At 61.1% G+C, this 25765-nt stretch overlaps 4 protein-coding genes across 19 annotated transcripts in view; 2 read left to right on the plus strand and 2 right to left on the minus strand.

Moving 5' to 3' along the window:
* Positions 1–5208, plus strand: part of DGKZ (diacylglycerol kinase zeta) — a 37346-nt gene extending 32138 nt beyond the window's left edge. For 6 of the 8 annotated variants that reach the window (XM_040980173.1, XM_040980174.1, XM_040980177.1 and 3 more), the window contains 17 exons: positions 174–252; positions 387–442; positions 546–608; positions 703–776; positions 856–967; positions 1206–1405; positions 1572–1672; positions 1767–1846; positions 1960–2029; positions 2138–2178; positions 2485–2624; positions 3313–3344; positions 3566–3609; positions 3911–4031; positions 4111–4144; positions 4333–4432; positions 4587–5208. In XM_040980173.1, coding sequence (XP_040836107.1) covers positions 174–252; positions 387–442; positions 546–608; positions 703–776; positions 856–967; positions 1206–1405; positions 1572–1672; positions 1767–1846; positions 1960–2029; positions 2138–2178; positions 2485–2624; positions 3313–3344; positions 3566–3609; positions 3911–4031; positions 4111–4144; positions 4333–4432; positions 4587–4703 — 1464 coding nt within the window. In that variant the 3' untranslated portion in view covers positions 4704–5208. Of the gene's footprint in view, positions 1–173; positions 253–386; positions 443–545; positions 609–702; positions 777–855; positions 968–1205; positions 1406–1571; positions 1673–1766; positions 1847–1959; positions 2030–2137; positions 2179–2484; positions 2625–3312; positions 3345–3565; positions 3610–3910; positions 4032–4110; positions 4145–4238; positions 4242–4316; positions 4433–4586 lie in introns of all 8 variants that reach the window. The other 2 variants (XM_040980176.1, XM_040980178.1) reach the window with 2 other exon arrangements.
* Positions 5209–6179: 971 nt separating this feature from the next.
* On the plus strand, positions 6180–8013 carry MDK (midkine). Of its 4 annotated transcripts, none has more exons than XM_040980337.1 (4): positions 6180–6268; positions 6523–6599; positions 6753–6920; positions 7004–8013. In XM_040980337.1, the coding sequence occupies exons 2-4, from the start codon at positions 6524–6526 to the stop codon at positions 7243–7245; spliced, it is 486 nt and encodes a 161-aa protein (XP_040836271.1). In that variant the 5' UTR covers positions 6180–6268; position 6523; the 3' UTR covers positions 7246–8013. The 4 variants fall into 4 exon arrangements, with proteins under 4 accessions (XP_040836271.1, XP_040836272.1, XP_040836274.1 ...); XM_040980338.1 differs by lacking the exon at positions 6180–6268 and having other exon boundaries at positions 6272–6599; positions 7004–7165; positions 7709–8013; XM_040980340.1 differs by lacking the exon at positions 6180–6268 and having other exon boundaries at positions 6272–6599; positions 7709–8013.
* Positions 8014–9007: 994 nt separating this feature from the next.
* On the minus strand, positions 9008–10635 carry CHRM4 (cholinergic receptor muscarinic 4). The gene has a single exon (XM_040980341.1). The coding sequence runs from the start codon at positions 10503–10505 to the stop codon at positions 9063–9065; it is 1443 nt and encodes a 480-aa protein (XP_040836275.1). The 5' UTR covers positions 10506–10635; the 3' UTR covers positions 9008–9062.
* A 7777-nt stretch (positions 10636–18412) lies between these two features.
* Positions 18413–25765, minus strand: part of AMBRA1 (autophagy and beclin 1 regulator 1) — a 215092-nt gene continuing 207739 nt past the window's right edge. For all 6 annotated transcript variants that reach the window (XM_040980185.1, XM_040980184.1, XM_040980182.1 and 3 more), the window contains one exon: positions 18413–19847. In XM_040980185.1, coding sequence (XP_040836119.1) covers positions 19351–19847 — 497 coding nt within the window. In that variant the 3' untranslated portion in view covers positions 18413–19350. The remainder of the gene's footprint in view (positions 19848–25765) is intronic.

Raw genomic sequence — 25765 nt, forward strand, 5'->3', positions numbered from 1 at the left:
CCCGCCAGGCACTCGGGATCCTCAGTGGACACCTGTGAGACAGGCCTCTGAAACTGCTGCCTGGGCAGAGCCAGCGCGGGGGCTGCTGGGCAGGCTGTGAGGAGGGGACAGGCGTGAGGCGCAGCCTGCATGTTGGAATGCAGCCCTCATGTCGGTGCCCGGCCTCTTCCTAGCTGCCCTTGGACGTCTTCAACAACTACTTCAGCCTGGGCTTCGATGCCCATGTCACCCTGGAGTTCCACGAATCTCGAGGTTGGCCATCTCCTGCCTGGGAATCTCAGTGGAGGAGTGGGCAGGAGGGTTCCCCAGAAGGTCAAGGCCAGAAACATGTGGACTCCCCATAATTAACACTCCCCACCCCACCCTGTTATCTTGTCTCTGTGCAGAGGCCAACCCTGAGAAGTTCAATAGCCGCTTCCGGAACAAGATGTTCTACGCCGGGGTGAGTCATGCAGGCCTCTATCCCCCCAGCTCCTGGGTGCCCCGTCTGAGGGTTCTGAGGGAAGGGACCCATCCCCCGCTGCTAAACCTCTCTGACCCCACAGACGGCCTTCTCTGACTTCCTCACTGGCGGCTCCAAGGACCTGGCCAAGCACATCCGGGTGGTGGTGAGTGGGGGGGGGGGCCCAGGAGGGGGCGTGGGGAAAGGCTCCCCAAGGACCCCTCCCTGTGTCCCCCAACAACACTCCATTGGTGCTCCAGTGCGACGGGACTGACTTGACCCCCAAGATTCAGGAGCTGAAGCCCCAGTGCATCGTTTTCCTGAACATCCCCAGGTGAGGAGGGTGGACTCCAGGTGTGTCCTGCTGGCCCTGTCCTGTAGGTGCAGAAACCACTGTCCTGTCCCCACCCCAGGTACTGTGCTGGCACCATGCCTTGGGGCCACCCCGGGGAGCACCATGACTTTGAGCCCCAGCGGCACGACGACGGCTACCTCGAGGTCATTGGATTCACCATGACCTCTCTGGTGAGTGTGGCCCCCAGACCAGGGGGGTTCAGCCGACACCCCTTCTCTGCCCGGCCCTTGTCTGGCTTGGGTCTCACTGTCCACCCTCTCTCCTCTGTCTGCAGCATCACCCTCATTGCCTCTGTCTCTGATCTCCCCCTACTCTCCTACTGCCCCCTCTTATCTATTCTGTGTTTGTGGGGGGGTCCTCTTCAGCCCCTGGGGCCCCCCCGACTGGAGCTTCCCTCCTGTGTCGCAGGCCGCACTGCAGGTGGGCGGGCACGGCGAGCGGCTGACGCAGTGCCGCGAGGTGCTGCTCATCACGTCCAAGGCGATCCCAGTGCAGGTGGACGGCGAGCCCTGCAGGCTAGCAGCCTCCCGCATCCGCATCGCGCTGCGCAACCAGGCCACCATGGTGCAGAAGGCCAAGCGCCGGAGCGCCGCGCCCCTGCACAACGAGTATGTCATGCCCGCCCCTCGGGCCTCAGTGTCCCCACACGTCCCCATGGCCCAGGGCTGGGAGAGGGATGCCCCCTTCTGAACATCCGTCCATCAGTCCACAATCGGCCTGGCATCTGGCAGAGGACGGGCCCCTTGCTGAGGCCCCCTGTCCTTGCTCCGGCAGCCAGCAGCCCGTGCCTGAGCAGCTGCGGATCCAGGTGAGCAGGGTTAGCATGCACGACTATGAGGCCCTGCACTACGACAAGGAGCAGCTCAGGGAGGCCTGTGAGTGGCACTGGGGCAAGGGAGCAGGGCTGGGAGTGGGCAGGGCTGCCAGGTGTCCCCGGGCAGGGCCAGTGACTGGCATTCTGTCTTCCAGCTGTGCCCCTGGGCACCGTGGTGGTCCCAGGAGACAGTGACCTGGAGCTCTGCCGTGCCCACATTGAGAGGCTCCAGCAGGTAGGCTTGGTGGGATGGGATGGGGAGGGGGTCCAACTACCCCCTCTTCAGGTGTCCCTGCTGGCCCCAGTCCTGTCCCCACCCCACCCCAGGCTCGGCTTCTCTCCCATCAGGAGCCTGAGGGTGCTGGAGCCCAGTCCTCCATGTGCCAGAAGCTGTCCCCCAAATGGTGTTTCCTGGATGGTAAGTCTGCCCTGGAGCATTAGCTCTTGGCTGAGCCTGGGACTGGGGCGACACAGGCCCTGGGCCATCGCAAGGAGGGCCTCATCCCCGTGACCCTCTCTCCTGCAGCTACCACTGCCAGCCGCTTCTACAGGATCGACCGTGCCCAGGTGAGCCTACGCAGCCCCATCGCCTCCCACAGGAGGCCCTCCCTTCTGGACCCCAGTGGGTAGGCTCACCTTGGTCCTTGGCCCAAAGCACTGTCCATAGACCGAGAAGAAAGTGGCCAGGGCCAGCTCACCTGGGGAAAGACTTGGTGACTGGAAGAGGCTGACTGTCCCAGGACCAGGCTTGAGGGGCCAGGAACAGAAAGGAGGTGTTGGGGAGAGGGATGGAGGGAGACACGGTGGAGGTGTGTCTGGGTCTGCTCCTGGTCCCCAGAGCCTTGGCCTTGACCCTGCCCTCCTGCCCTCCAGGAACACCTCAACTATGTGACTGAGATTGCACAGGACGAGATCTACATCCTGGACCCCGAGCTGCTGGGGGCCTCGGCCCGGCCCAACCTGCCAACCCCCACTTCCCCTGTCCCCACCTCCCCCTGCTCACCCACTCCCCGGTGAGTCCTGGCCCGGCTCTTGCCCTCCTCCCACCAGGGCTGACCCTGGCCTCCAGCCCCAACCCCCTCCTGTGCTGGCTAAGGAACCACACCCAAGCTGCTGCGGGCCAGCCTGGGGTCTCTCCCCCACTTCTCCCTCTCCCCCCAGCAAGTCCTTGTGGTGCTGCTCCCTCCCCCACCTCTCCTTTCCCCCCACCCCGCGCCTGTCTGCATACCATGACCTGCTGCATGGGTGACCTGCTGAACATGCAGCATGTGGTGCCACTGAGGCCCTCCCAGGTGCCAGGCATGCACAGGCCCGGCCTGAGCGCCCTGCCATGCCCCATCCCCTCATCACACTGTCCACTTCTTGCTCCCCACCCTCTCTCAGCTGCAGTTTCTTCCCCTGGGGAGCCATCTGCTCCGAGGCCCAGTCACACTGCCCTGTGCTGTCCTCTTGGGGCACTCACTGCCATGCAGAGCCCCTTATTTATTCGTCGTCTCTTGCTGCACTAGACTGTAAGCTCTGTGAGAGCGAGGCCTCCATGTGTCTGGTTCCCTGCTGTACCCCTGGGGATCCCAGCACAGTGACCAGTAGGCACTCAATAAACTGTTGAAAGCACCAAGGGCGCCACCTGTCGGGCTGGGGAGGGTGGCAGGCGGGACGTGCTGGGGGGCGGGGTCACAGTTCTACCGGCTCTGTTTGCAGGTTGCTGCAAGGGGATGCAGCGCCCCCTGCAGGTGAGGCTGCTTCCTCCCTGGTGGGGAGTGACGGGTGCGGGGAGGCTGGCCCAGCACAAACAGCCATCCAGCTTCTGTGTGGCCTCCTATGGGCGGGCATGGTCACACATGGGCCCCGCCCTTGGCACACAATGCCCTGCGGCACACATCTCCCCACACGCGTGAATCACACAGCCCAGGCCTGGACCCTGGCCTCAGGTGACACCAGCTCTTCTGTGCAGGTGAGGAGCTGATCGAAGCTGCCAGGAGGAACGACTTCTGTAAGGTACCCGCTCTAGGCAGCAGCCTCTGGCCCTGGGTGCCCTGGTATCCACCGGGCAGTAGGGCCTTCGAACGTGTGTGCCACGCAGGTGCTTGGCAGGGTCTCCACAGGGTACAGTCCTGTCCCACCTCGCCCATCTGAACAGGCTGTTTCCACCCACCCCCACCTGCCCATCCCTGGTGTAGCCAGGCGCCCCTGTGGGGATGGAGGCCCTGTTGACTCCCCTGATACCCCCTCGGGGGAGCAGGCTGGTGTGGAACCTGTGGGCAGCCCAGCCCAGTCCTGCCCTGCCTCCCGCCCGCAGCTGCAGGAGCTGCACCGAGCAGGGGGCGACCTCACGCACAGGGATGAGCGAAGCCGCACGCTGCTGCACCACGCTGTCAGTGCGGGCAGCAAGGACGTGGTCCGTTACCTGCTGGAGCACAGTGAGTGCCGCTCCTGGGGCCGCGGGGCGGGCTGGAGGCAGGGGTGCATGGGCCCCTCTGAGCCCTCTTCCCCCTGCAGCCCCGCCAGAGATCCTGGACGCAGCAGAGGAAAAGTGAGTGTCTGGGTGGGGCAGGAGCCTGGAGACCTTGGAAACCAGCCTGTGCCCCGCTCCCCCATATCTGGCCAGTCTCCCCTCCTCTCTGCAGCCCCTTCCTTGCCCCAGGGCCCAAGTTTCCCCCTTTCTTGCTGATGCCCATGGAAGCTGGGTGGGTGGGGGTTCACAGCACTCTGCCTCCCCAGTGGGGAGACCTGTCTGCACCAGGCCGCCGCCCTGCGCCAGCGTACGATCTGCCACTACATCGTGGAGGCAGGGGCTTCGCTCATGAAGACAGACCAGCAGGTGAGCATGAAGCAGGGTGCCCCAACACCTGGGAGTCCAGAGTCATGGAGGGGCCACCCTAAGGAATCCCCAGCTCACTACCCAGGGGTGGGCTCCTCTCCTAAACCCGCCCTGGGTCCCCAGGTGTCTATTCACCCAACCCATTCACCCTCAGGGCGACACCCCCCGGCAGCGGGCTGAGAAGGCTCAGGACACGGAGCTGGCCGCCTACCTGGCCAGCCGGCAGCACTACCAGATGATCCAACGAGAGGACCAGGAGACGGCCGTGTAGCCTCTAGGCTCAGCGAGGGCCTCCTTGCCCGCCTCACTGCCACATTCCAGCCGGATGGCCACAGGGAGGGACCCGTACCCCCAGTGCAAGAGCCGCCCCCAGGACTCCGGGGAGCACCCCTGCCGGGGGTCAGCCTGCACAGGCCGGGGCAGGGGGCCCCGGGCCGCGCCCCTCGGGACAGCAGTTGCCCCACTCGCAGTTCTGAACCCCCCAGCGGAGGCGACAGTGGCCGCGGCAGGGGAGGGGAGACCCGCGGGCCGAGGTTCCTAAGCCCACTGCCGCGTAGGGCCACACGGAGGCCCCGTGAGCTTGGCCCCAAGCCCGCCCGGACCCCACCCTGCTCCAGCCGGCGTGGCCTGCCCGTTGCCCTGCTTGGCACCCGCCCCGGTGACCCTTCTCTGTACCCAGTCATGTCTCATGGACTGTATGGCCGGGGTGGGGGCGGGGCTCCCACGGGTGACATGTTTACAGCTGGGTGCGACTCAGTAAAGTGGATTTTTTTTTCCTTTCTGCTTTTCTCTCTTTGTGGGGGAAGGCTTCCCGCAGTGGCAGGGTCCCCCATGTTGTCTAAGGGGTGCCCGGGTTCCTGACCTCTGCCTGCGGCAGTGCTGGAGGGGTTTGCAGGGGGCGGAGCCGGCTTCCTCCCGCTTCCCGCTTCCCGCTGGGACCACAACAATGAAAGTGAAAGAGGGAGGTGGAATCCCGGGCAAGCCACTTCACCCCAGACCTGGGGATGGGGGCGGGCATTGGGGTGGAGATCCCTGGGGTCACAGGAGCTGTGCCTCCCTCCAACTGTATGGGCCGTTTGGCTGCGCCTGGAACTTTTCAGACTGCTGCTGTCAGTTCTGCAAGTTTTACCAAACTCTAGCGCAGGGATCCTTCCCAACGCGCCCCTCCCGCCGCCTCTCAAACCTGCGCTCCTGGAAAGGCGCGTGCGCCCTAACGCACTACCCTCTGCGTTCCTTCCCCCAGGCACTCGGCCAAAGCTGAGCATCTCTTGCCCAGTTAGGGAAGGACCCCGAGGTGGCCCTCCCCTTCCCCAGGCCGTCTGGGTGATAGAGTGGGACCCCACGTGGAGATGGGCACCCTTGTCCCTTTCTGATCCCTATCAAAGATGCTGCGAATTGAGGGTGCCCGGCGCGGATGGCCACTAGCCCAGGGTCAGGGGACAGAGGACGGGTATGGAAAGCAGGGGGCTGGGGTCCTGGGAGCCCTGGGGCTTAAGAGTGTTGGGGGCCAGTAGAATTCCAAGTCCCCAGAGCAGAGAGCACCAATACAGGGCAAGGCGGGGGCGCGCGCCGACCCGACGCCACCGCCAGGAAGCCAGGTCAGGTCGTGGCCTGGGGGGTGCGGGGCGGGAGCGGAGGCGGGGACGCTTGGGTCGGGGGCGGCGCAGGTTGGAGGGGAGGGGGCGGGGCGGGTCCTTCCCCGGTGGGGAGAGGCGGGGGAGGGGGCGGGGGCCCATGTGACCGGTTCAGACCGGTTCTGGAGACAAAAGGGGCCGCAGCAGCCGGAGCGGGACGGGCCGGCGCGGGAGGGAGCGAAGCGGCGCGGGTGGTTAGCGAGTGAGCGCGTGGTGGCTACGGGCCGTGGGGGGCGAAGAGGGAGGAATCGGGAGGCTCTAGTAGGGACAAGAGTGGGGGAGGATGCTGAGGTATCCCCGGGGAGACACCTTCCCGTGGTGCAGCTCCCCCCCACTCCGGGACAGCCTCACCGCCACCTGAGCGGCCTGCAAAGTGGAGGCTAAGGGGGAGATGGGAGGTGCAGGCCCAGTGGGCCCGGAGCCTGGCGGGGACCTCTGACCCGGCTCTCCCCTTAGCATGCAGCTCCGAGGCTTCCTCCTCCTCGCCCTCCTCGCCCTGCTGGCGCTCACCTCCGCGGTGGCCAAAAAGAAAGGTGAAGTGATGGAGGAACGTGGTCGTGGGGGCGGGGAGGGGGGTTGGAAGGGGCCCAGGGGCCGGGGCAGGTGAGGCCCCCAGAGCCCGGGAACCCCAGCGAGGGAGGTCTTCCAGCCTGTCGTACTGATTCCCCCTATCCCCCTCAATCCAGACAAGGTCAAGAAGGGCGGCCCGGGCGGCGAGTGCACCGAGTGGACCTGGGGACCCTGCACCCCCAGCAGCAAGGACTGCGGCGTGGGCTTCCGCGAGGGTACCTGCGGGGCGCAAACACAGCGCATCCGCTGCAGGCTGCCGTGCAGCTGGAAGAAAGAGTTCGGAGGTGAGGTGGGGTGCGTGCGCCAGGGCATGGGGAGGGAGGGGGCTGCAGGCTCTCCTGCCCTGACCCGGCTGTTCTCCTGCCAGCCGACTGCAAGTACAAGTTTGAGAGTTGGGGGGCGTGTGATGGCGGCACAGGCACCAAAGCCCGCCAAGGTACCCTCAAGAAGGCTCGGTACAACGCCCAGTGCCAGGAGACCATCCGCGTGACCAAGCCCTGCACCCCCAAAACCAAAGCCAAGGCCAAAGGTCAGTGTGGGGATTGGGGGGTTAAGACAGCACTTGAGAGCACAGTAGATAAACCCGAAGCCTTGGGTCCCCACCAGTGAGCGGAGGACATCTATGCCCTCGGTACCGTGTCTGCAGGGACATCTTGGAGCTGCAGGTACCAAGAGGGTAAGCCCTGAGAAGGTGTGCAAGACATGGTGACCCCTGGAGCCCACCTCCCTTAGGGCTCAGACAGGCTGTCCCACCATGGTTGGCTAGCACCCCTCTGGCCGGCAGGGGGAGCATTTGGCTCTAACTGCCTTTCCTAACATAGGGAACCCCTCATAGCCCACCCCGAGTTCCAGTGGCCCCAGTCAGGGGACAAACAGGGCCTGCCAGGGAGAGTCTGGGCCACCTCTCCGGCCTGGAGGCGTCATCATGGCCGCCCAGTCCCACCTGCTTCCGGCTCCGTTATCCAGAAACCACTAGGGGGCAGGATTTTGCCAGTGTGTGCAGGGGGCTGGGTCTCCACCGAGACCCCCACCCTCTGCTAATGCTGAGTTCCTTTATTTTCTTGTTTTACAGCCAAGAAAGGGAAGGGAAAAGACTAGACCTGCTTCTCCTGGGGCCCGGCTGCGGCCTCCTGAGCTGTAACCCACCAGTGCCTTTTGTCTGCTTATTAGCTTTATCAATCACGCCTGCTCTTCCCGTCCCTCCCCCCACATAGCTCCCCAAGTGCCCAAAGTGGGGAGGGACCAGGGATTCTGGGCAGCTTGAGCCCCCCTCCCAAGGGAGCTGACTCCCAACACCCCCTCTTGTTTTCCCCATCATGAACTAAGAAGACAAATAAACCAATTGTTTTCCCAATAAAATCTTTTTCTTTTTAATATATAAAAGCCCCTCCCCTGGGGAGTCTGCTGTGGAGTTTGATTTGCGGGAGATGGGAAAGGGAGGGGGGAGATGGTGTCAGGGATGGGTGGGTTTAAGGCCTGGGGGGCTTTGGCCAGGAGTGCTCCCCAGAACGCATGGAAAAAGCAAAGATGAAGGTGCTCCACTCCTCCCTAAGCCTGGCTGTCTTCCCCCCGACTCCCTGCTCCCGGGGAGCCTGCGAGCTGGAACAGACTGCAACCTCGACCTCAGCCCCACTCACCGCCAGGCTGGGGAGACGGGTGCCATCTCTGCACTCAAGTGCCCTGACCTCTCCCTGGGGGCCCAGGGCATCCCTCAGCTCTGTAGGGGATGATGGGAGCCCAGCCTACCACCCTTACCACTACCCCCTGGGCCACGCCCTCTCCTGGGAGGGGACCCTTCAGCCTAAGCTGGCCACTGGGCTGAACCCAGAGCTCCAGGAGGCTGAGACTTCCTGAGTTGAACCTCCCATGACATCACCCTCCCCATCCGGAGCCAGGCTATTGCTGCCCCTTCAGAGAGGTTTGGCGAGAGGGGTCAGGGGAGGAAGAGCCCACATGCAGGGTGCAAGGGGGGGTGACGGGAAGCACCGATGACAGCAAAATGGGGGACCCCGCCCTTCCGCTCCCTTCTGGAGCCCCGCCCCTTGGCTCCTCCACACACCCCTGTCCAGATGCTTATTCCCTCGGCTCTGCCTGCGGCCAGACACCATGCAGCAGGTGCCCTGCTCGCTCCCGCCCAGGCCAGCATGCCCTGTGCTCTGAGGCTGGACCACGGGCCAGGGAGGAGTCCCAGGTCTGACACTCCTGGGGGCTGTGCCTGCTCAGCCTGAGCAGAGACCTGGTCCCTGAATGCAGCTGGTGCCTCCTGGGCTCATCGAGCCCTCCATCCTCTTCAGCAGCCTTTCGGCGCACATAAGAGCCGGAGCTCCAGCCATCTGCCCCCATGGCAGGTGAGCCTGGGTCGCGGTGCGGTCCCCCAGCCAGCACACACACACGACGCCAGCCCCTCCTAGGGCTCTGCTGCCTGCCTACCTGGCGGTGCCGATGTTCCGATACTGGCACAGCAGCAGGTGCCGGAAAGTCTTTTTGAAGGTGGCATTGCAGAGCGCGTAGCAGGCAGGGTTGATGGTGCTGTTGACATAGCAGAGCCAGTAACCAATGGACCACACAGTCTCGGGGATGCAGCTCTGGCAGAAGGTGTTCACCAGAACCATGACATTGTAGGGCGTCCAGGTGAGGATGAAGGCCAGCAGGATGGCGAAGATGGTCCGAGTCACCTTGCGCTCCCGAGCTGCCATCTGCCGCTTTTTGCGCACTTGGTTGCGAGCGATGCTAGCGAACTTGCGGGCCACGTTGGCAGCCGGGCGCATGCCAGCCGGCGTGGCTGGTACAATCTCAATGGCTGTTACACACTCATTGCCTGTCTGCTTTGTCACAATCTGGATCTTGGACCACTTGGAGGCCGGGTTGAGAGTCCTTGGCTGCAGGGGCGGGGCAGACAGGGCAGGTGTGGTGGCCTCTGTGGCAGTGGACAGCTCCGTGGGTGGCCGTTCCTTGGTGTTCTGGGTGGCGCTGCCCGAGCTGGATTCATTAGACGTGTCCTTGTCGGCCATGGGGCGCGGAGGTGGTGGCAGGGCAGGCGGAGGGGCCTCCTCCAGCTTCCCGTTGCGCAGCTCCTCCCTGGCCGCTTCCCCGGGCGGTGGGGGCTTCTTAACACTCTGTTTCATCAGGGGGCTTTTGAGGAAGGCCAGGGTCTTGGCCTTCTTCTCCTTGGGGCCCTCGGGCCGGTGCTTGTGAACTCGACTGCGGCTGGCCAGGGAGATGTGGATATAGAGAACCGTCATGATGACCACGGGCAGGTAGAAGGCGGCGATGGCCGTGCCAAAGGTCACCGCCGGGTTGGACAGGAACTGGATGAAGCACTGGTTGTCCGGCACAGTCCTCTTGCCCACCACAAACTGCCAAAACAAGATGGCAGGCGCCCATAGTACAAACGACAGGACCCAGGCGGCTGCGATCATGAGGCCAGCCATCTTGGTGGTACGGCGGGCAGGGTAGGTGAGGGGCTTGGTGACGCAGAAATAGCGGTCAAAGCTGATGATGAGCAGGTTCATGACGGAGGCATTGCTCACTACATAGTCCAAGGCCAGCCACAGGTCACAGACCACGGCGCCCAGTGGCCAATAGCCCTTGATGATGTACACAGTGTACAGGTTCATGGAGAAGGCGCCAATGATGAGGTCAGCACAGGCCAGGCTGAACAGGAAGTAGTTGTTGACCGTCTGCAGCTGCCTGTTGACCTTGATGGAGAGCATCACCAGAATGTTGCCCACCACGGTCACCAGGCTTAGCGAGCCCGTGACCGTGGCGATGAAGACCATTTCCACCGTTTCGTAGCGGTTATGAGCTGACGTGACCAGTCGCACAGACTGGTTGCTGGAGCTGCCATTGACTGGGGTGAAGTTCGCCATTTTGGTGAGTAGCAAGCAGGGGGGCGAGGACAGCAACTGGGGGAGGAAGGAGAGAGAAGGGATCAATGGTTGGGGCGGATGGGAGGGGGTCACGCGGAGTCCTAGAGACAGGAACGGCAGGTGGCAGCACGTGAGAACTTTCTCCTATCCCTCCCTGGTTGTTCATGCAAGTCATTGCTGGTTAAGATCTTACCGTGTGCCAAGCATGGAAGTCTCAGAGGCGACCTGTTATTAGATCGGGTCCCTGTCCTCACGTGTGTGTGTGTGTGTGTGTGTGTGTGTGTGTGTGTGTGTGTGTGTGTGTAGGAGACACACAAGCACAGGAACCTCCCCTCCCCCCACCACCCAGAAAATAAGGTGGAATGACGGCAGCGAGTTGGATGAGCGAGTTGGGAAACGTGGCAGGCTGGATGACTGGGGAGGCCTCCTCCAGGGTGGGATGTGAGGATAGCCATGTGACATGCTGCACCGCAGTGGCCCCAGCAACGGCAACGGCAGGTTGGGTGTGCGGGCTGGGACAGAGGCAAAGGAAGAGGTGGGGCAGGGCATGAGTGACTTCGGGGTCGGCACACAGACCCGGGGCACTAGCAGGAGATGGGCTTGCATTCACATCCCCCCAACCACCGGTCATTTCTGTTCCCCGGTTCTGACAGAAGGCACGGGAGACCCTGGTCGAAGCACAGCTGCCATTTATTGCTGAACGACCGAGTACTGTCTACACTGTTTACAGTGTTAACTCATTGGGTTTCTGCTACAAGCCCAGGAGACAACTGCTGAGTTGTTTTGTTTTGTACTATTTAGAGATGAGGAGATGGGGGCAAAGATGTCAAATAACCTGACCCTGGTTCCAAAGCTTCTGGCCAGTATGGTGACGTCTGGGGGAGCAGGTGGGAAGAAGCAGTCCCACCTTCCGAGGCAAGAAAGCTACAGACACCAGGGGGCAGAGGAAGGAGGGCAAGAAGCTGGACCCCACCCCCTCACACGAGGTGGGGGGAGGAGCAGAGGTGCCCAGCAGCGGGCATGGGGAGGTACCTGCTGCTGGGCATCCCCTCTCCCACGTTGAGACCCCACCCACACTCCGGGGTCTGAGGGTGCAGCGCAGGTGTGGCTGAGAAATCTTATGCCCACAGGGCCCTCTGGCTGAGGAAGGATTCACGTGCCTTCCCAGGCTAGGGCCGGCCACCGTCTCCCAGGGCAGTGACCGCAGCCAGGACGTCCCCAAGCCCCAGCGCGGGGCCCCTCCTCCCTTCCCCCTGCTCGCCTCTCCAGTCTTCCTCCCCCTCTTCCTTTTCCATCCATGTGAGAAAGGCCCACGCCCAGCAAGCGGCTCCAGGGCAGTAGCGCGCAGCCCAGCCTCCTTCACACCGCCAACACACACCCCGGCGCACATACGCACACAGCCCCATCGCAGCCACACGCACGGTCGGATGCGTAGTGCTGTGCGTCTGTGTGTGACAGAGAGGAAGAGAGGGCGGCACGAGGCCCCCATGCAGAGACAGGAGCACCAGTTCCTGCGGCCTGGGCTGCTGGGAGCCACCGTGTCCCCTCTCCAACAATCTCTCTCTCTCTCTTTTTTTTTTTTTTTGCAAGCTAGAAGCTCCTGAGGACCAGTACCTACACTTGACCTCAAGTTGCCAGTCACATGACAGCCTGGCACCAGGGTAGTGGGCAGACCCCCTCTGCCAGGTACCCAGGTGCAGACCCAGCCTCCTGGCGCTGGGGTCCGCAATTATTCTCCCAATCATGAATCCTTGGTTCACAGGAGAAGCAGACAAGGGGTGGTGACACCTCAAGGTCAAGCACGGAGTCAAGCTTCGAGAGCTTCCAGTCACCCTTTGTGCTGGCAAGACTGCCACCCCAGCACAGAGAGGTGCCCTCTGCTAAGCGCCTGTGAGCAGGTGCCCCCGCGCACAGTGGGTGAGCAGGGACCCGTCAGGCAGCCCCCAAGAAGAGTATCCTGTGGGCCTGCCAGCAGGCCAGCTACAGCCAGCACTCAAGCAGCAAGGCGACAGGTGCCAGCCTTCACAACATAGGAGCTCTTGTTTACTGAGTGCTTAACCAGGTGCATGTCAGCTCTCTCTCTCTCTCTCCCTCAGCACCTTCTATGGCCTGAAAAGGTAGGTACTGTTAGCATCCTCAGCTGCTGACCGTGGGGAGAGCCCTTCACAGGTGGGGGACTCCTTGAACTTGCCTAAAGTCACTGAGGCCTTATCAGCCAGGGGCAGGGACCCCCCCCCCCCCCCCCCGTCTTCACTGCAAGGTGCCTCTGCTCAGATGAGGGCCTGTTTCTCCCCTTTGTAAACCATACAGTTGGGAGTGGCACTTTGGTTCAATAGCTAAATCTTCCCTTGCAAGCACTGGGATCCTATACGGGTGTTAGTTCGTGGGTTCATGTCCAATCTGCTCCACTTCCCATCCAGCTTCCTGCTTGTAGCCTGGGAAAGCAGTCGAGGATGGCCCAAAGCCTCCGGACCCTGCACCTGGGAGACCCTGCACTTGGAAGACACGGAGGAAGCTCCTGGCTTCGGATCGGCTCAGCTCCAGTGTTGCAGTCATATGGGGGGAATGAACCAGTGGATGGAAGATCTTTCTGTCTCTTTCCTTCTGTAAATCTACCATTCCAATATAAATAACCTTAAAAACATTTTTTTTTAAAGCCATATTGCTCAAGGATCCCTTTGGTTCCTGCTGGCTCTTCCACTTTCCAAAAGACAAGCTACTTCCCGTCTGCCTAGGGCCAGGCTGAGCCGGCACAAAGTGGAACTTGGTGGTCTGGTTCCTGTTCTGTGACTGCTGCGGGGCGCTGCGGGGCGCTGCGGGTGGTAACGGGTTCCAGCCGCCTCTCCGAACGCTCGCGGGCATCCTAACCGCAAGCTCCTCCCGGGTGTGGGTCCGCAAGCAGCGGTCGCTGCCGCTGCCTGGGGTGGTGCGCACCGCTAGATGGCAATGTTGGTCCCTAATGCCAGTTCCGGACCTAGGGCGCACCACTGCCCTCAGTGCCAACGCCACCACGAATACAGAGGAGCCCCCCACCCCCTCCCAGCAGGGTCTCTTGAGTAAGAGACGAAAAGGGACACGCGTGTGTGTGTGTGTGTGGGGGGGGGGGGGGTAACCTAGCTACTTCTTTCCCTCGCCGAGGCTGCCCCGGCGCTGCCCTCCGCACCGCGCGAGGTGCCCGGGTTGGAAAGTTCAGGGCGCCCGACTCCACTCGGCCCCAGGCGAAGCGCGCGTGGGCGGCAGCGACAGCGCTCTGTTTGTGTGTGGCTGTGCGAGTAGACGCGAGTAGCTGGCTGGCTGCGTCTACACGCGTGTGCGCCCGGCCACGCCTGGAAACCAGTGCGTCCGCGAGCGCGTGAGCGTGGTCCCGCCATGTGGACACGTGCGGGTGCCTGCGTGTGCGAGCCCGGGGGCAGCGGCCGGGGGGGCGGGTGGTGTCTCCTCCCTGGGAACTTGGGTTATAGAGCGGCGGCGGGGTCTAGAGCCGGTGCCCTGTTGGGGACTCACTCTAGACCTTAGCCGTCGGTTGGCCTGAGTATCCCGGAGCCCGCATCCCGATGGCGCCTGGCTCTGCGAGGTTCAAGGATCAAGGTCAGCCCACGCTACGACTTTGAGACCCACCGGGTCTTACCCTAGACGGGTCCCCGCCCAGACACGGCCGTTTCCCTCAACCGTGTGGCCGCGGAGTCGCAGCCTTGCACCTACTTCTGTCGAGGGTCCGCTGCAAGAGTCGCCCCACCGAGCCTCAAGGGACCCCAGGCTCGGCGCAGCAGAGTGGGCACTGGCAGTCCACCACGTATCCTATCGGGGAGGCTCGGCGGGGGGCGGGGAAGATGAGGTCCTTTCCTCACTGTGCAACCTGAGACCACGTCCTGGGCGACCCCAGCGGCCGAGGCGGGGCCGGGTTCTTACAGCCTCGGGCTGGGGCCCCCCCAAGGCCGGTCAGGGACTTAGCCCGGCGCCATCTGGAGCCTCCGCCGCGCTTCCGCCGGAGTCCGAGGGGCCTTCGCTCCCCGTGCCCCGCCCTCCCACCACCCCCTTAGCACGCAGTTCTCGAAGCCGCTGGGCGTGGGCACCGCACGGCCCTGGGGGTCTCGAACCCCTCTTGTCCCCGGCAGGCCGAGTGGCGGGCCATGGGGTGCTCTGGGAGCTTGTGAGGGTGCCTTGGGGCGTAGGTCCTCGGATTTTACGTTCGCTGCAAGGCCGCTGTGTCTGTGTCTGTCCCTGGGGCAGGAGGGAAGACTCCGGAGCTGCGGGGAGGGAGAGGGTCGCAGGGGACAGGGCACCAGCTTGGTACCCGACGCTTCGGCCCCGCCGCGGCTGCCAGGCTGGGCTACAGCGTGGGGGAGGGGACGGGGTGCCGCGAGCTGGCCGGGGCGCTTTCCGTCGGGGCTCAAGGTCGCTGATGGAGGACTCCCGGGGCCGGAGGGGCTGGTAGCACCCGGGCCAGGCAGACAGCAAGAGAGGGCGGAGAGGCCGGCGGGAAAGGGGCTCTTTGGGGCTCCAGCACCGGGCGTCCCCTGGAGCTGCTAACGGAAGAACGGAGCCCGGGGTCCCGCCCCCGACGGCTGCCCCTGGCTCTCTGGGGGCTGAGGGTTTGCCATGCCCGGTCTCCTCCACCTCCTGAATGCCCGTCTCTCCCCAAAGGTACACCTGGAGAAGGCTTCGGGCGACCCTGGGCCTTTCGTTAGTGGGGACCCCCCACCTTCGGCCCCGTGCCGCTCCCAGCACCCCGCCAGCCCCTGAAGACGTCTGATGTCCTATCCCAGTCGGGTGCACCTTCGGGCGTCCGCAGAGGGGGGTCCCAGCACCCCGCGCCCTTCTCCTGCCAGCCAGCTGCCCCCCGCCCCCGCGCGGCCGTGAAGTCCACTCACCCGCCGCCTCTGCCCCGGTTCCCCCCGGCGCCGGACAGACGGCAGGACACAGGCGAGGCCCGCGGGCCGGCGGGGCGGGCGGCCGGGCCGAGGGCCGGGGGCGGGCACCGGGTGCCGAGGGGCGGCCCCTGCTCCGCCTGCAGCTCCCGGCGCTGTGGCTCCGACTCGCGCTCACGCTCGCACTTTTCCCCGAGCCGCGTGATGTCACGAGGAAGCAGCCAATCGTGCTGGGGCCGCACCGCCCGCCCCGGGCCGGTCACCCAGCGGCGAGGCGCCGGGGGTCACCCCCGGGCGCTGCGGAGCCCCCCGGCCGGCTGGCGTCCTCTCCCCGGCGAAGGGCCGATTGCTCCTCGGCCGCTCCGGCCCTGGGCGGGCAGCAGCCCCGCAGTCGCCCGCCCGTGCAGAGGCGCTGGGGGGGACTCTGCCCTCCAGGGGGTGGGGGTGTCCGCGTTGTCATGGGGACGCGCGCCCCCTCGCGGGCCGGGGAGGGAGCTGGCAGCCGGGGCTGGCTGCGCTCCCGGCCTCGGCCCTGACCACGCATCGGGGACCCCGGGGTGTTTGGCTGTAAAGCACCTCTTTCCATAGCCCGGCTCGTGGACTGAGCTCGGAGACGCGAGTGCTGGACCCTCACACGAAGCCGTGGGTGGGTGGCGTGGCTCCTTGCTGCCCGGGTTCCGTCGGGGCCGAGCTCCAGGAGTTTCCAGCCTTGGGGCTGAGCGTTGATCGACCGCAGCCCGAGAGGAGGGGCGCCGTCGGACCTGGGGAGGCACTGCGAGAAAGGGACCAGACGAGGGTCCGCCAGGGAGAGGAGGCAGCCCACCGCCTGCCCGAGCCAGGCCAGCGGCTTCCCAGTTCCCGCGCTCCGGGCTGGGCGAGGCGCAAACGGCCGCTCTTCCAGGACCCATCGGACCGATCGGACCCAACGGAAAGCGAGTTTACCGTGTATGTGTGTGTGTGTGTTGCGGTTTGGGGGTCGATCCAGGAGCCCAAGGTCACCCAGGGCGGGATTTGGGACAGGACCCGGGAGGGCGAGCGGCCAGCTCCTGATCCTCGGCCACGCCCGGCACGACCCAACGTGGGTTTCAGCACCTCGGAGAGCTCCGCCTGGGCCAGCAGCCTGGCTGCCCCCGCGCTGCACTACCAGCCAGGCACCAGCGCTTCGGTTTCGGAGACGGAACTTCATGGGGGCACCCCGAGGCCTGCCACCCAAAACTGCGAGCGCAAACGCCCGGTCAACCTTACGACGGCTGGTCGGTTCTTCTTCAGGAAAAACAACTCAAGTCCCGCCCTGCCTCCACCCTCCCTCCAGGGCAGGCGGACGGGCGGGGGCCGCGACGGGGCGCTGGGGGAGGGTGGGAGAGGGGACTGGGAGCGCAGCAAGAGAGCCCGCGTGCCAGAGCCCTGGCTGGAGGGCTCTTCGAGCGTGCTCCGGAAGAGCGAGGCCCAGGGATTGGAGCTGGCTGGCCGGTTTAGGAGAAGCCCCCTTCAGGTCTCCTATGATCCCCAGTCCCTGGGGTGGAAGAAGCTTACTGTTCTTGCCCTACTACACTGGGTTCTGCACCTGTTCCACTTTGCCATCTCCTTCCCAGGGTCCAGGAGCTGGAGGGCCGATCCTGGAAGGGTGCGACAGTGTGTGCATGTGACAGCAGACTCGAGGGACTGGAGTTCACAAAGCCCAAAAATGCTTGCAGCCACAGCTGGAACATTTCCTTCACCAACCCTGCCACAGGCTGAGGCTAGGACCTTCTGCCACTGGCCATGCCCACAGCGCAGAGCTGAGCTGGAGACGTGAGACTTGGTGTGTCAACTGAACTCTTTATTTCTTCATTTCCAAAGGAACTGCCCAGTCCTTGCCCCTGCCCAGCCTCATAACCCTGCGATGTGCGAGGGCCCTGCAGAAGTTTAACAGCTGGACAGCTCTGCGAGGAGGCTGAGTCCGGCCCTGGTGTCCATCTCATCCCTGAAGTGTCCTCGTGTTTCCAAAGGACTGCTGGGCACTTCGAGGTCCCGGGGCTTCTTCTACACCTTGGCTACACCTTCCAGTTACCCCTGGTGTGCTGCTTTCTAAGTGCCCAAGTTCGAATCCTGGCTCTGTCACTTAGATGTGTGCAACACTTCCGAGAGGTTTTGGAGACAGAAATTGTAACCACTCCTCTTCTGTTCATTGTTTAGGTTCAGAAAACCAGTAGTCCCTCCTGGGAGACCAAGCATTCTCCCTGCTGGCTGCCAAGGGGAGAGTGGGTGGGGTGGAGGTGGGAGGCTCCCTTCCCGTACGTTGCAAGGCTCTGTAAGATGCCTGCCACAACCTCTCCTGTGCTCCCTGAGTGTCACCTGAAAACGCTGTGCAGGGCCAGTCCTGCATCCTGCTGTGAGAGGAAATGAAGCCCAGAACAGGCAAGTGGCTTGCCCAAGATCACACAGCTAGCTAGTGTGTCTTTTAGTTAGTTCAGAGTCCCCTGCTTTACGTAACTTCCTGGAGAATCTGAGAGCTCCTACAGATGTCATTCTTCACACCGTGTGCCCACTTCCCTCCGCTGGGGCAGACCCTGGCACTGTGCAGGTCCTCAGGCACCCTGGGGACTCAGAGGGGGCTGCATGGGGCAGCATGCTGGGAGAGGTGCACACCCCTCTGGCACTCCCCAGCTGGCTCCAACCTCGGCATGGTGGCAAGGCCCCATGCACACAGCAGGATTTCTGGCACTGTAGGGAGGACAGCAAGCCAAGGGAGGCCTGGCAGCCGTTGAACGGCACCTGGGTGGACATCAGCAGATGGAGCCACGCTCCCTGGTTGCCCGTGCTGCAGTGGGTCGTTGTCTTTGGCTAGTTCACCACCCCTCAGTCCTGCCTGCCACGGGAAGGCTGGTATACCTAGAAGCTGCTGGCACAGCTGTTAGCCCTTATCTGCCCAGCTTCTGCTGCGGGGTCAGGTTTGGTGTCCCCCCCCCCCCCGCCACCATCAGTGGTGCAGTGCTCTCCGCCCTGCAAGCCCATCCCATCCTTTCATCTGCCACAGGAACAAAGAGCAAGGAACCTAGCGAGGGGCATTCATCATTTTAATGGTGTGGTTCTTTGGTGTCTCCCTCATTAGCAGTAGACTATCCCCTCTCCTCCCACCACAAATGTCTCTATGATGAGTGACAGACAGAAAGGAAATCACATTTTCATACGAAAAACAAAATGATCAGAGTCTTGATTTTGCCACTAGAAACTACACGTACAGTTCAGGATTCCACATGCAACACCTTAAATCACAGACCGAGACCTGGCATTCCCACCTGCAGTCCCCCCCTCCCCAGCCTGGGGCTCAGCTTGGCCTCGGCTCAGGTAACACTGACACCCTCAGGTGCTGCTCTGAGGGCCCTGGGGGTGGGCCAGCCAACACCCCCACCCTGTAACAGGCTAGCAGGTTGCCCAGCCCGCTCATGGCTCTCTCCTACTGCAAGTGCAGCAAGTCCTCGCCTGACTCCCGAAGGGGGTCTGGGGGCTGAGAGGATGAGGGGGCTGGAGCTCTGGAAGGCTCAGAGATGTTGGTGGTTTCCAGGGCTGGGCTCCTGGGGGCGCTGCCCACCCAGCAGGTGGGTGAGGCCAAGCTGGCCTGTGGGCCTATATCCAGGAGAGTGTGCCCAGGTCTGGAAGACAGTTCACATTGGGGTGCTCTGGCCAGGAGCCAGCTCTCCCGAGCCAGGGATCGGGTGGAGGGTTCATAGCAGACACCCACCTGCTCCTCTACCCACAAGGGGCCCAGCAATGGAGTTCTCCTAGGCTCCAGATCCTGGAAGGTTCTAGCCCTCCCTGAGGCAAGCCTCACCCATTTGACCACCACTTGCCCGCTCCCAACGACTCCTCCAGACCCCACCCAACTCTTGTCCTGGATGCAGCCAGCAGCTCTTGCGTGTGCACAGTTCCCAGTGAGGTGTGAGGTCTGCTTCTGCTCAGCGGCTCGCGGGGAGGCCCCAGGGCACACAGCATGTTCTCTACCTGTTCCGGGGCTCCCCACTGGGGCCTGCAGCTTCCCCCCTGCTGCTGTCGCCCCTGTCAGGAAGGTGGCTGTTACTGCTCAGGTCGCAGTGCAGGTCTGCTCCCTCAGGGTTGGAAAGGGGGATGAGGATAGGGACAAGAGAGGAAGTGGGTAGGGTTGGCTGGGATGGCTCCTGCTCAGGGCTACCAGGCTGGTCCCAGGAGGCTGTCCGGGAGCTCAGGCCTCGCTCTGCCAGCTGGCTAGGTTCTGGGAGCAGTCCCCGAGAGGTGGAGGGTTGGGGCGAGGAGGTGCGGGCGGCACCAGGCTCAGTGCCTGTTTGGGAGCTGCGGTGGATGCGGTGGCTGACGATGATGTTGTTGCCAAAGCCGCCCATGGAGGCCATGGTGGTGCTCTGTTCCCGCTGCACCACGGCCGTCATGCCCCCTTCAGCCATCAGCCGCTGGATCCTGCTCAGGGCATCTTCTCCACTCGCACCGTATTCAGAGCCCTCGCCTAGAAGATACAGAACAGAGCAGAAGAGAGGGAGTTAGCTGCTGAGGCAGCCAGGCAGCCGTTAGGAGGAGCTGGGGGATTCTAGCAGAGAGCAGGAATAAGCAGCCCAACCCTGTCATTAAGAGAATCAATCAAGCCTTGAAATTGAGAAAGAAACAAACACCCACGGTGATCAGGTTCAGACTTTTCCTTTTACTAGCAGGGAACTTAAGACCCAGATAGGTTAGCATGAGGTGGCCAACGTTACTGAGCCAGTTAAGGGGCAGGGCTGAGGGCTTGGCACTGTGGTGTATGGCACTGGGCCACTGACTGCAAAGCCTGCATTCCACTTGGCTGCTGGCTCAAATCCTAGCTGCTCCACTTCAGATCCAGTTTCCTGCTGACGGGCCTGGGAAAGCAGTGGAAGATGGCTCAAGTGCATAGGCTCCCAGATCCCCACCGAAGACCTGGAAGAAGCTCCTGGACTGTGGCTTTGGCCTGGCCTAGCCCTTTGTTAGAGCTGTTTGAAGAGTGAACAGATGGAAGATCTTTCTCCTTCTCTCTGCAACTCCCTTTCAGAGTAGGACTGGGATGCAAGTGGTCAGCCCCAGTGTACCACTGGGCACTGGTGGCAGGGTTATCTGAGAGTGGCCAAGGAGGGGGCGCAGACAACTTTCCTGGTATGCCCACTGCCTGAAGAGACACACGCCAGATGCAGGGTTGGGCAGTCCAGTCTCTGGAAGAGGGGGTGACCTGGAACATACAGAAAAAGGCAGTCTGCTCTGTTTCGTCTCAAGGCTGTTGTCCTTCCGTGTGCTTCCATAAAGCTTTGGAGGAAGCCTGGATTCTAGCTGCTCCCTAGGAGTTTCGTTTCCTTCTTTCTTCTCCCTTTTCCCCTTACTCTGCTTTTGCACCATTCTCCAGTTCCTGCTCTCACTGGGGCTGGGTGCCCAACACCATCTTTCACTGAAGACAGCCCACTGCCCAGCCCAAGCCCGAGGCTTAAACTTGCAGTTCAAGGGAGGGATTGATGGGCCCTGTTCCCTGGACAGGCCTGGCCATTCCAAGGGAGTTCCCTAGAACACCCAGGACCACCACTCAGAGCTCAGCCTTGCCACTTAACTAGCTGGGTGACCTCGGACAAGTTCTTGAATACCACTTGGCAGAGGCTGCTGCGATTCACCAGGAGTCAGTGGACTGGGGCCAAGTCTCAGCCACTTCTTGCCCCCCACCTGCTCCATGGCCCTCAGGAGGATGTGAGCCAGGCCACGCCCTAGGGTAAATTTGCTGGAGACCCCAGGCTGCCGGGGTCAGACAAACACAACTACTCATCTGTGCCCTTCAGCTTAGCTGTGTCTGAGGCCTGGGACCTCCTCTTTGCACCTCAGTGCCAGGCAGCTTGGTCTTCAGGGTACCTCCTCCTGCTTTGAGCTGACGGTCCTCTTTGGCACAGATAGGAGGCTTTCACTTGGCCTTGAGCTCAGAGCCAACTTGCTTTCCTCGACAGCCTCTGGGTTCCCAGGGCAGCACACAGAAGGAGGACTCTTAGAATACTCCTCAGGAGAAAAGCCACCCAGCTGATGGGGACAGAGGTGGAGCAAAGGCCAATTCCCCCATGGGCATGTCACAGCAGTGCCCATTGCTTTCCAAGAATGCTCTACACCAAAGGCCCTCCCTGGCCTGGCGTAGAGTGTGTAGCCCGCTGGCCAAGGCCTGTTGGCATCCCAGCTCTTCATGCTGGGCCCTGTGCCTAGGGAACTACTACCAGCTTTCCCCAGAAGGCCAACTCTTGGGAAAGCATAGGCTGCTTGGGGGCCACAGGGAGCTGCTGCCATCCAGGTCCACAGGCCCTTGAGGGGTTTGCTCGGCTTCTGGTGGCAGCACAGCTGCTAGTACTTGCTAGTGCTTGCCCGTGGCTTTGGCCCAGCCACCTCTCATCATGACTGTGGATTGTTTTTCTTTCTTTTTTTAAAAAAGATTTATTTTTACTTATTTGGAAGGCAGATTATAGACAGTGAGGTAGATAGAAAGATCTTCCACCTGCTGTTCACTCCTTAAATGGCCACAACAGCTGGGGCTGTGCCAAGCCAAGGCCAGGGGCCAGGAGCTGCTTCTCTGAATGTCATGTGGGTGCAGGGGCTGGATTGGAAGTGGAGCAGCTGGGGGCACTCCTATGGGGTGCCGGTACCACAAGAGGTGCCTTAACCAGTTGCACTACAATGCTGGTCCCCTGGGCCGTTTCCTAACTGGTCTTGCCTCCAGGATTCACCTCTCCTGGCAGTTTCAATCACCATTCTAATTAGGCTCTTATTAAACTTCTATATCCTGTTCAAAATACAGCAGCTCGAAGAATCCTCAAAATAGTCAAAACTCTTAGCTTGACACATGAAGATCCCATGCCAGGCCTTCACCACTTTCCTGACCACTCCATCCTGCCAGCCCTTTTTCTTTCTTTCTTTTTTTAAATAATGACTTAATTTTTTGAAAGGTAGAACTACAGATTGCGAGGGAGACAGAGATCTTCCATCTTCACTCCTCAAATGGCGACAACAGCCAGGTTGAAGGCAGCAGCCCGGGATTTCATCTGGTCTCCCATACAGGTGGCAGAGGCCCAAGGAACCTGGGTCATCTTCTGTTATTCTCCTAGGCACATGAGCATGGAGCCATATCAGAAGTGGAGCAGCTGGGCAGCTTAGCCCGCAGTGCCTCTAAAGGAGTTGCTCTGCTCTCACCACAGCTCCTCAGTGCACATGTTCTCTTTCACGTGGTCTTTCCACTGCCCCAGGTGGGCAGGCTGCGTGTTCTGGAGCCCTGGCATGGCCTAGTATCTCTGTGCTGGCTCCCACAGGCTGTGGGCTCCTGAAGGTCTCTGGCTTGAGTTTTGGTCATGCTTTGGGTCCAGTGTCTAGCACATGGTCAAATACTCAGGGTACACTTGTCACATGTGCATCCGGGTGAATGGAAAGGCTCCCAAGCAGCCTCCAGAGCTCCTGTTCCAGGCTGCTGCTGTGGGAGAGCCACTAACGTGCCTGCTTCCTCTCTTGACAGGACCAACTGGATGGTTTCATCCCTGAATGGGAGCCCCTCAGTGATACCTTTGGATTCATGGTGCTTACACAATTTCAGATAGATTTCAAGAATTCAAGAGCTCAAAACAGCATGCATGAAGATTTAAAGAATGCACGCCTGGGCAGTTGGTTTCCCAAGAGCTGGATGTGGACTGACTGGAGAGCTGTGGGCTGCACTGCTCTCCTGGGCACTCGGAGTCAAGCTTCAAGCCACTAAGGCATCTGACACACTCTTCAAGATTATTTAAATCAACCAACCAACCAAACCCACTGGTGCTAGAGGGAAATGGCAGCCATGGCCAGGGAGGCCAGTGCACAGGTGGCCACAGGGATGAGCTCTCATCTCTGCGCAAGGCAAAAGACAACGACTTGCTATTGGCAGAGACTTGAGAACTTGGCCAGTTCTAAGGTACACTCTGGCTGTGGAGACCAGGGTGAGGCCAGAGACTGGCCATAATTATGCTTCCAGGGCTTTCCTAGCTTACATGAGCAGAGGTGGGACCCAAGGCTGCTGAGAGGACCCAAAGCAGAGCTGCCCTTTCTGCATTCGGGGACATTGTTGCTCCCCCAGTCCCATCCTTTCCATATTTGCATTTTCCTGACCTGGGGTCCAGGACACCATTGCTGGTCTCCCTACCACACGAGTCAAGTTCAGGGCAGTGCCTTGCCTCCGCTTAATTAATTCATTCCACAGACTCCTCAATGCCTGCTGTGTGACAGGAAGGCACGGTCCCAGTGCTGGAGCCCACAGGAAGCCCACAGAGTGCTTCTCTCTCTTTTTTGAGCTTTTATGCCTTGGCCAACAGGAGAAGGGAAGCTGGAAGTAGGGTCAAGTTCAATTCTTTGTAGGAAGTAAAAGTCTTTGGTTGGTGCTAGGCAAGAAGAAAAGCCAACACCTGCCAGCTCCCCCTGTGGAGGACTCTTTCTGGATGTCTTGGAAAGAGATGAATAATTTAATCAAATTTTTACAGAACAAGGAGTTGAGATGTAGCTTGGGAATCTCCTGGAGGTAGCTGACAGGAAACAGCTGAAGGAGGGCCACTCCACAGAGCAATGACTATGACCTGTTTCCCACATTAATAATTGTGGACACCTGCAGCGGGCATATGTAAAGAAGGGTCTCCCTTCTAGTTAAGTCGGAAGAGAGAACCTCCTTTGCTAGTGCTTTCCCACCCACTTGTTTGTGGCTTTGGGTACTAGACAGCAAGCAGGTAGGCCAGTAGCTGATTGGTCTGCTTCTGGCTGGAGAAGTCTGGGCCCAGGAATCTTGACAACTGCTCTTCTGCTCTCAGAGTAGTGGGGTAACCCCCAGCACAGGGTTCCTGGCTAACCCCCAGCACAGGGTTCCTGGCTTACGAGACAAGGCTGCAGAGAGGTACTGTAGCAGATTCCCTGTACTCTTCCCAGCCTGCCTCCCTCCTGAATGCCTTTTTTCCCCTTCCCTTTCTTACAAAGACAAGGGGAAAGAGGGAGGAGGGAAAAGGAGGGAGAGGGAGAGAAAGGGAGAGAGAAGGAGGGAGAGCAAGAGAGAGGGAGAGAGAAGGAGAGAGGGAGAGAGAGGGAGAGAGAGGGAGAGAGAGGGAGAGAAAATCTTTCAACCATTGGTTCACTCCCTAAATGGCCACAATGGCCAAAGCTGAGTTGATCCTAAGCCAAAAGTTTCTTCCAGGTCTCCTACATGGGTGCAGGGTCCAAGAACTTGAGCCATCCTCTGCTGCCCTGCAGATCAGAAGCAGGAAGCTGGATCAAAGTAGAACAGCTGGGATTTGAACTGGTGCTTACACAGGATGCCAGTGCTGTAGTTGGAGGCTCAGAACACATTCCCACCATGGTGCCAGCCCCTCTTTTTTTATTTATTCATTGAAAATATTTTTAGAGGTGATTTATTTGAGTCAGTCCACATTTATAGTGAATAAGAATAGTCTGTGTTAATTTACCATCTCAGTACAAACTTACTGAATGATTACGGACTGAATGCCCTTTGAAAGAAGGTCTGAGACTGGAGATCCCAGAAAAGCTCTCAGGGGCATGGTCAGCAGCAGCAGCAGCAGCAGCAGCAGCAGTGAGCCACGGCCTTGCTCCTGCTGACAGGCCTCAGCAAGGTCCACTCTTCGCCACCTTCTTCAGTGAGGGCGGGGGCAAGGGATGAGGACCTCTTGAAACTGGCAGAGCTCCCTCCCTCCTGCCAACCCTCTGTCATCAGCCCCCACACAGGAAGAGAGGAACTCAATAATGGATTGTAGGCCAGAAAAGGCCTGGATGCTACCCAGGACAAAGCAAAGCATTCTGGGGGAGGTGGGATGCCAGAGGATGCACTTGTTAAGTGCAGCCCCTGGTCTCAGAGCCCTGCTATGCCATCAGCACAGAGGCCTCCCTCCCAGCTCACAAGCCTCAGTTCTCCAACTGTGCTGGACCTGCCATAAACACAATCCTGCTAGGGGTTCTCTGGGTGTAGTCAGGGACGATATTGTTGACTTGGTGTTTTGGCATGTGTGCGGTCTAGCTCCACTTGGCCTAACTCCTCCTTGTCCACTTGAAATGCTACCCAGGATCACCTCATCCAGAAGCTCCTCCCTGAGCCCTATTCCTGCCACATGCTCCCTGGGACGAAAGGCACAGAAGGGCTCTGCCTAGGTGTGCAGCTCTCCCTCTAGGCCACAAGCTCCTTGGGGGAAGAATGAGGGCTTATTTGTCTGTGTAGTTGGGTGGCTGACAAATGGTAACCAATCAATGGCGGTAAAATGCAATCAGAAGGAGCTGACCAAGATTCCAGCCCACCTCCCCAGAACCTATGTAGATAGTCTGCATGGGCTGGGTTCCATGGGGCGCTCAGAGGCTACCCGTCTGTCCACTGCAGAACCCTGTGGAAAA

The sequence above is a fragment of the Ochotona curzoniae genome, unplaced genomic scaffold, assembly GCF_017591425.1.
Source record: "Ochotona curzoniae isolate NIBS_2020 unplaced genomic scaffold, NIBS_Ocur_1.0 contig_3432, whole genome shotgun sequence".
Lineage (NCBI taxonomy): Eukaryota > Metazoa > Chordata > Mammalia > Lagomorpha > Ochotonidae > Ochotona > Ochotona curzoniae.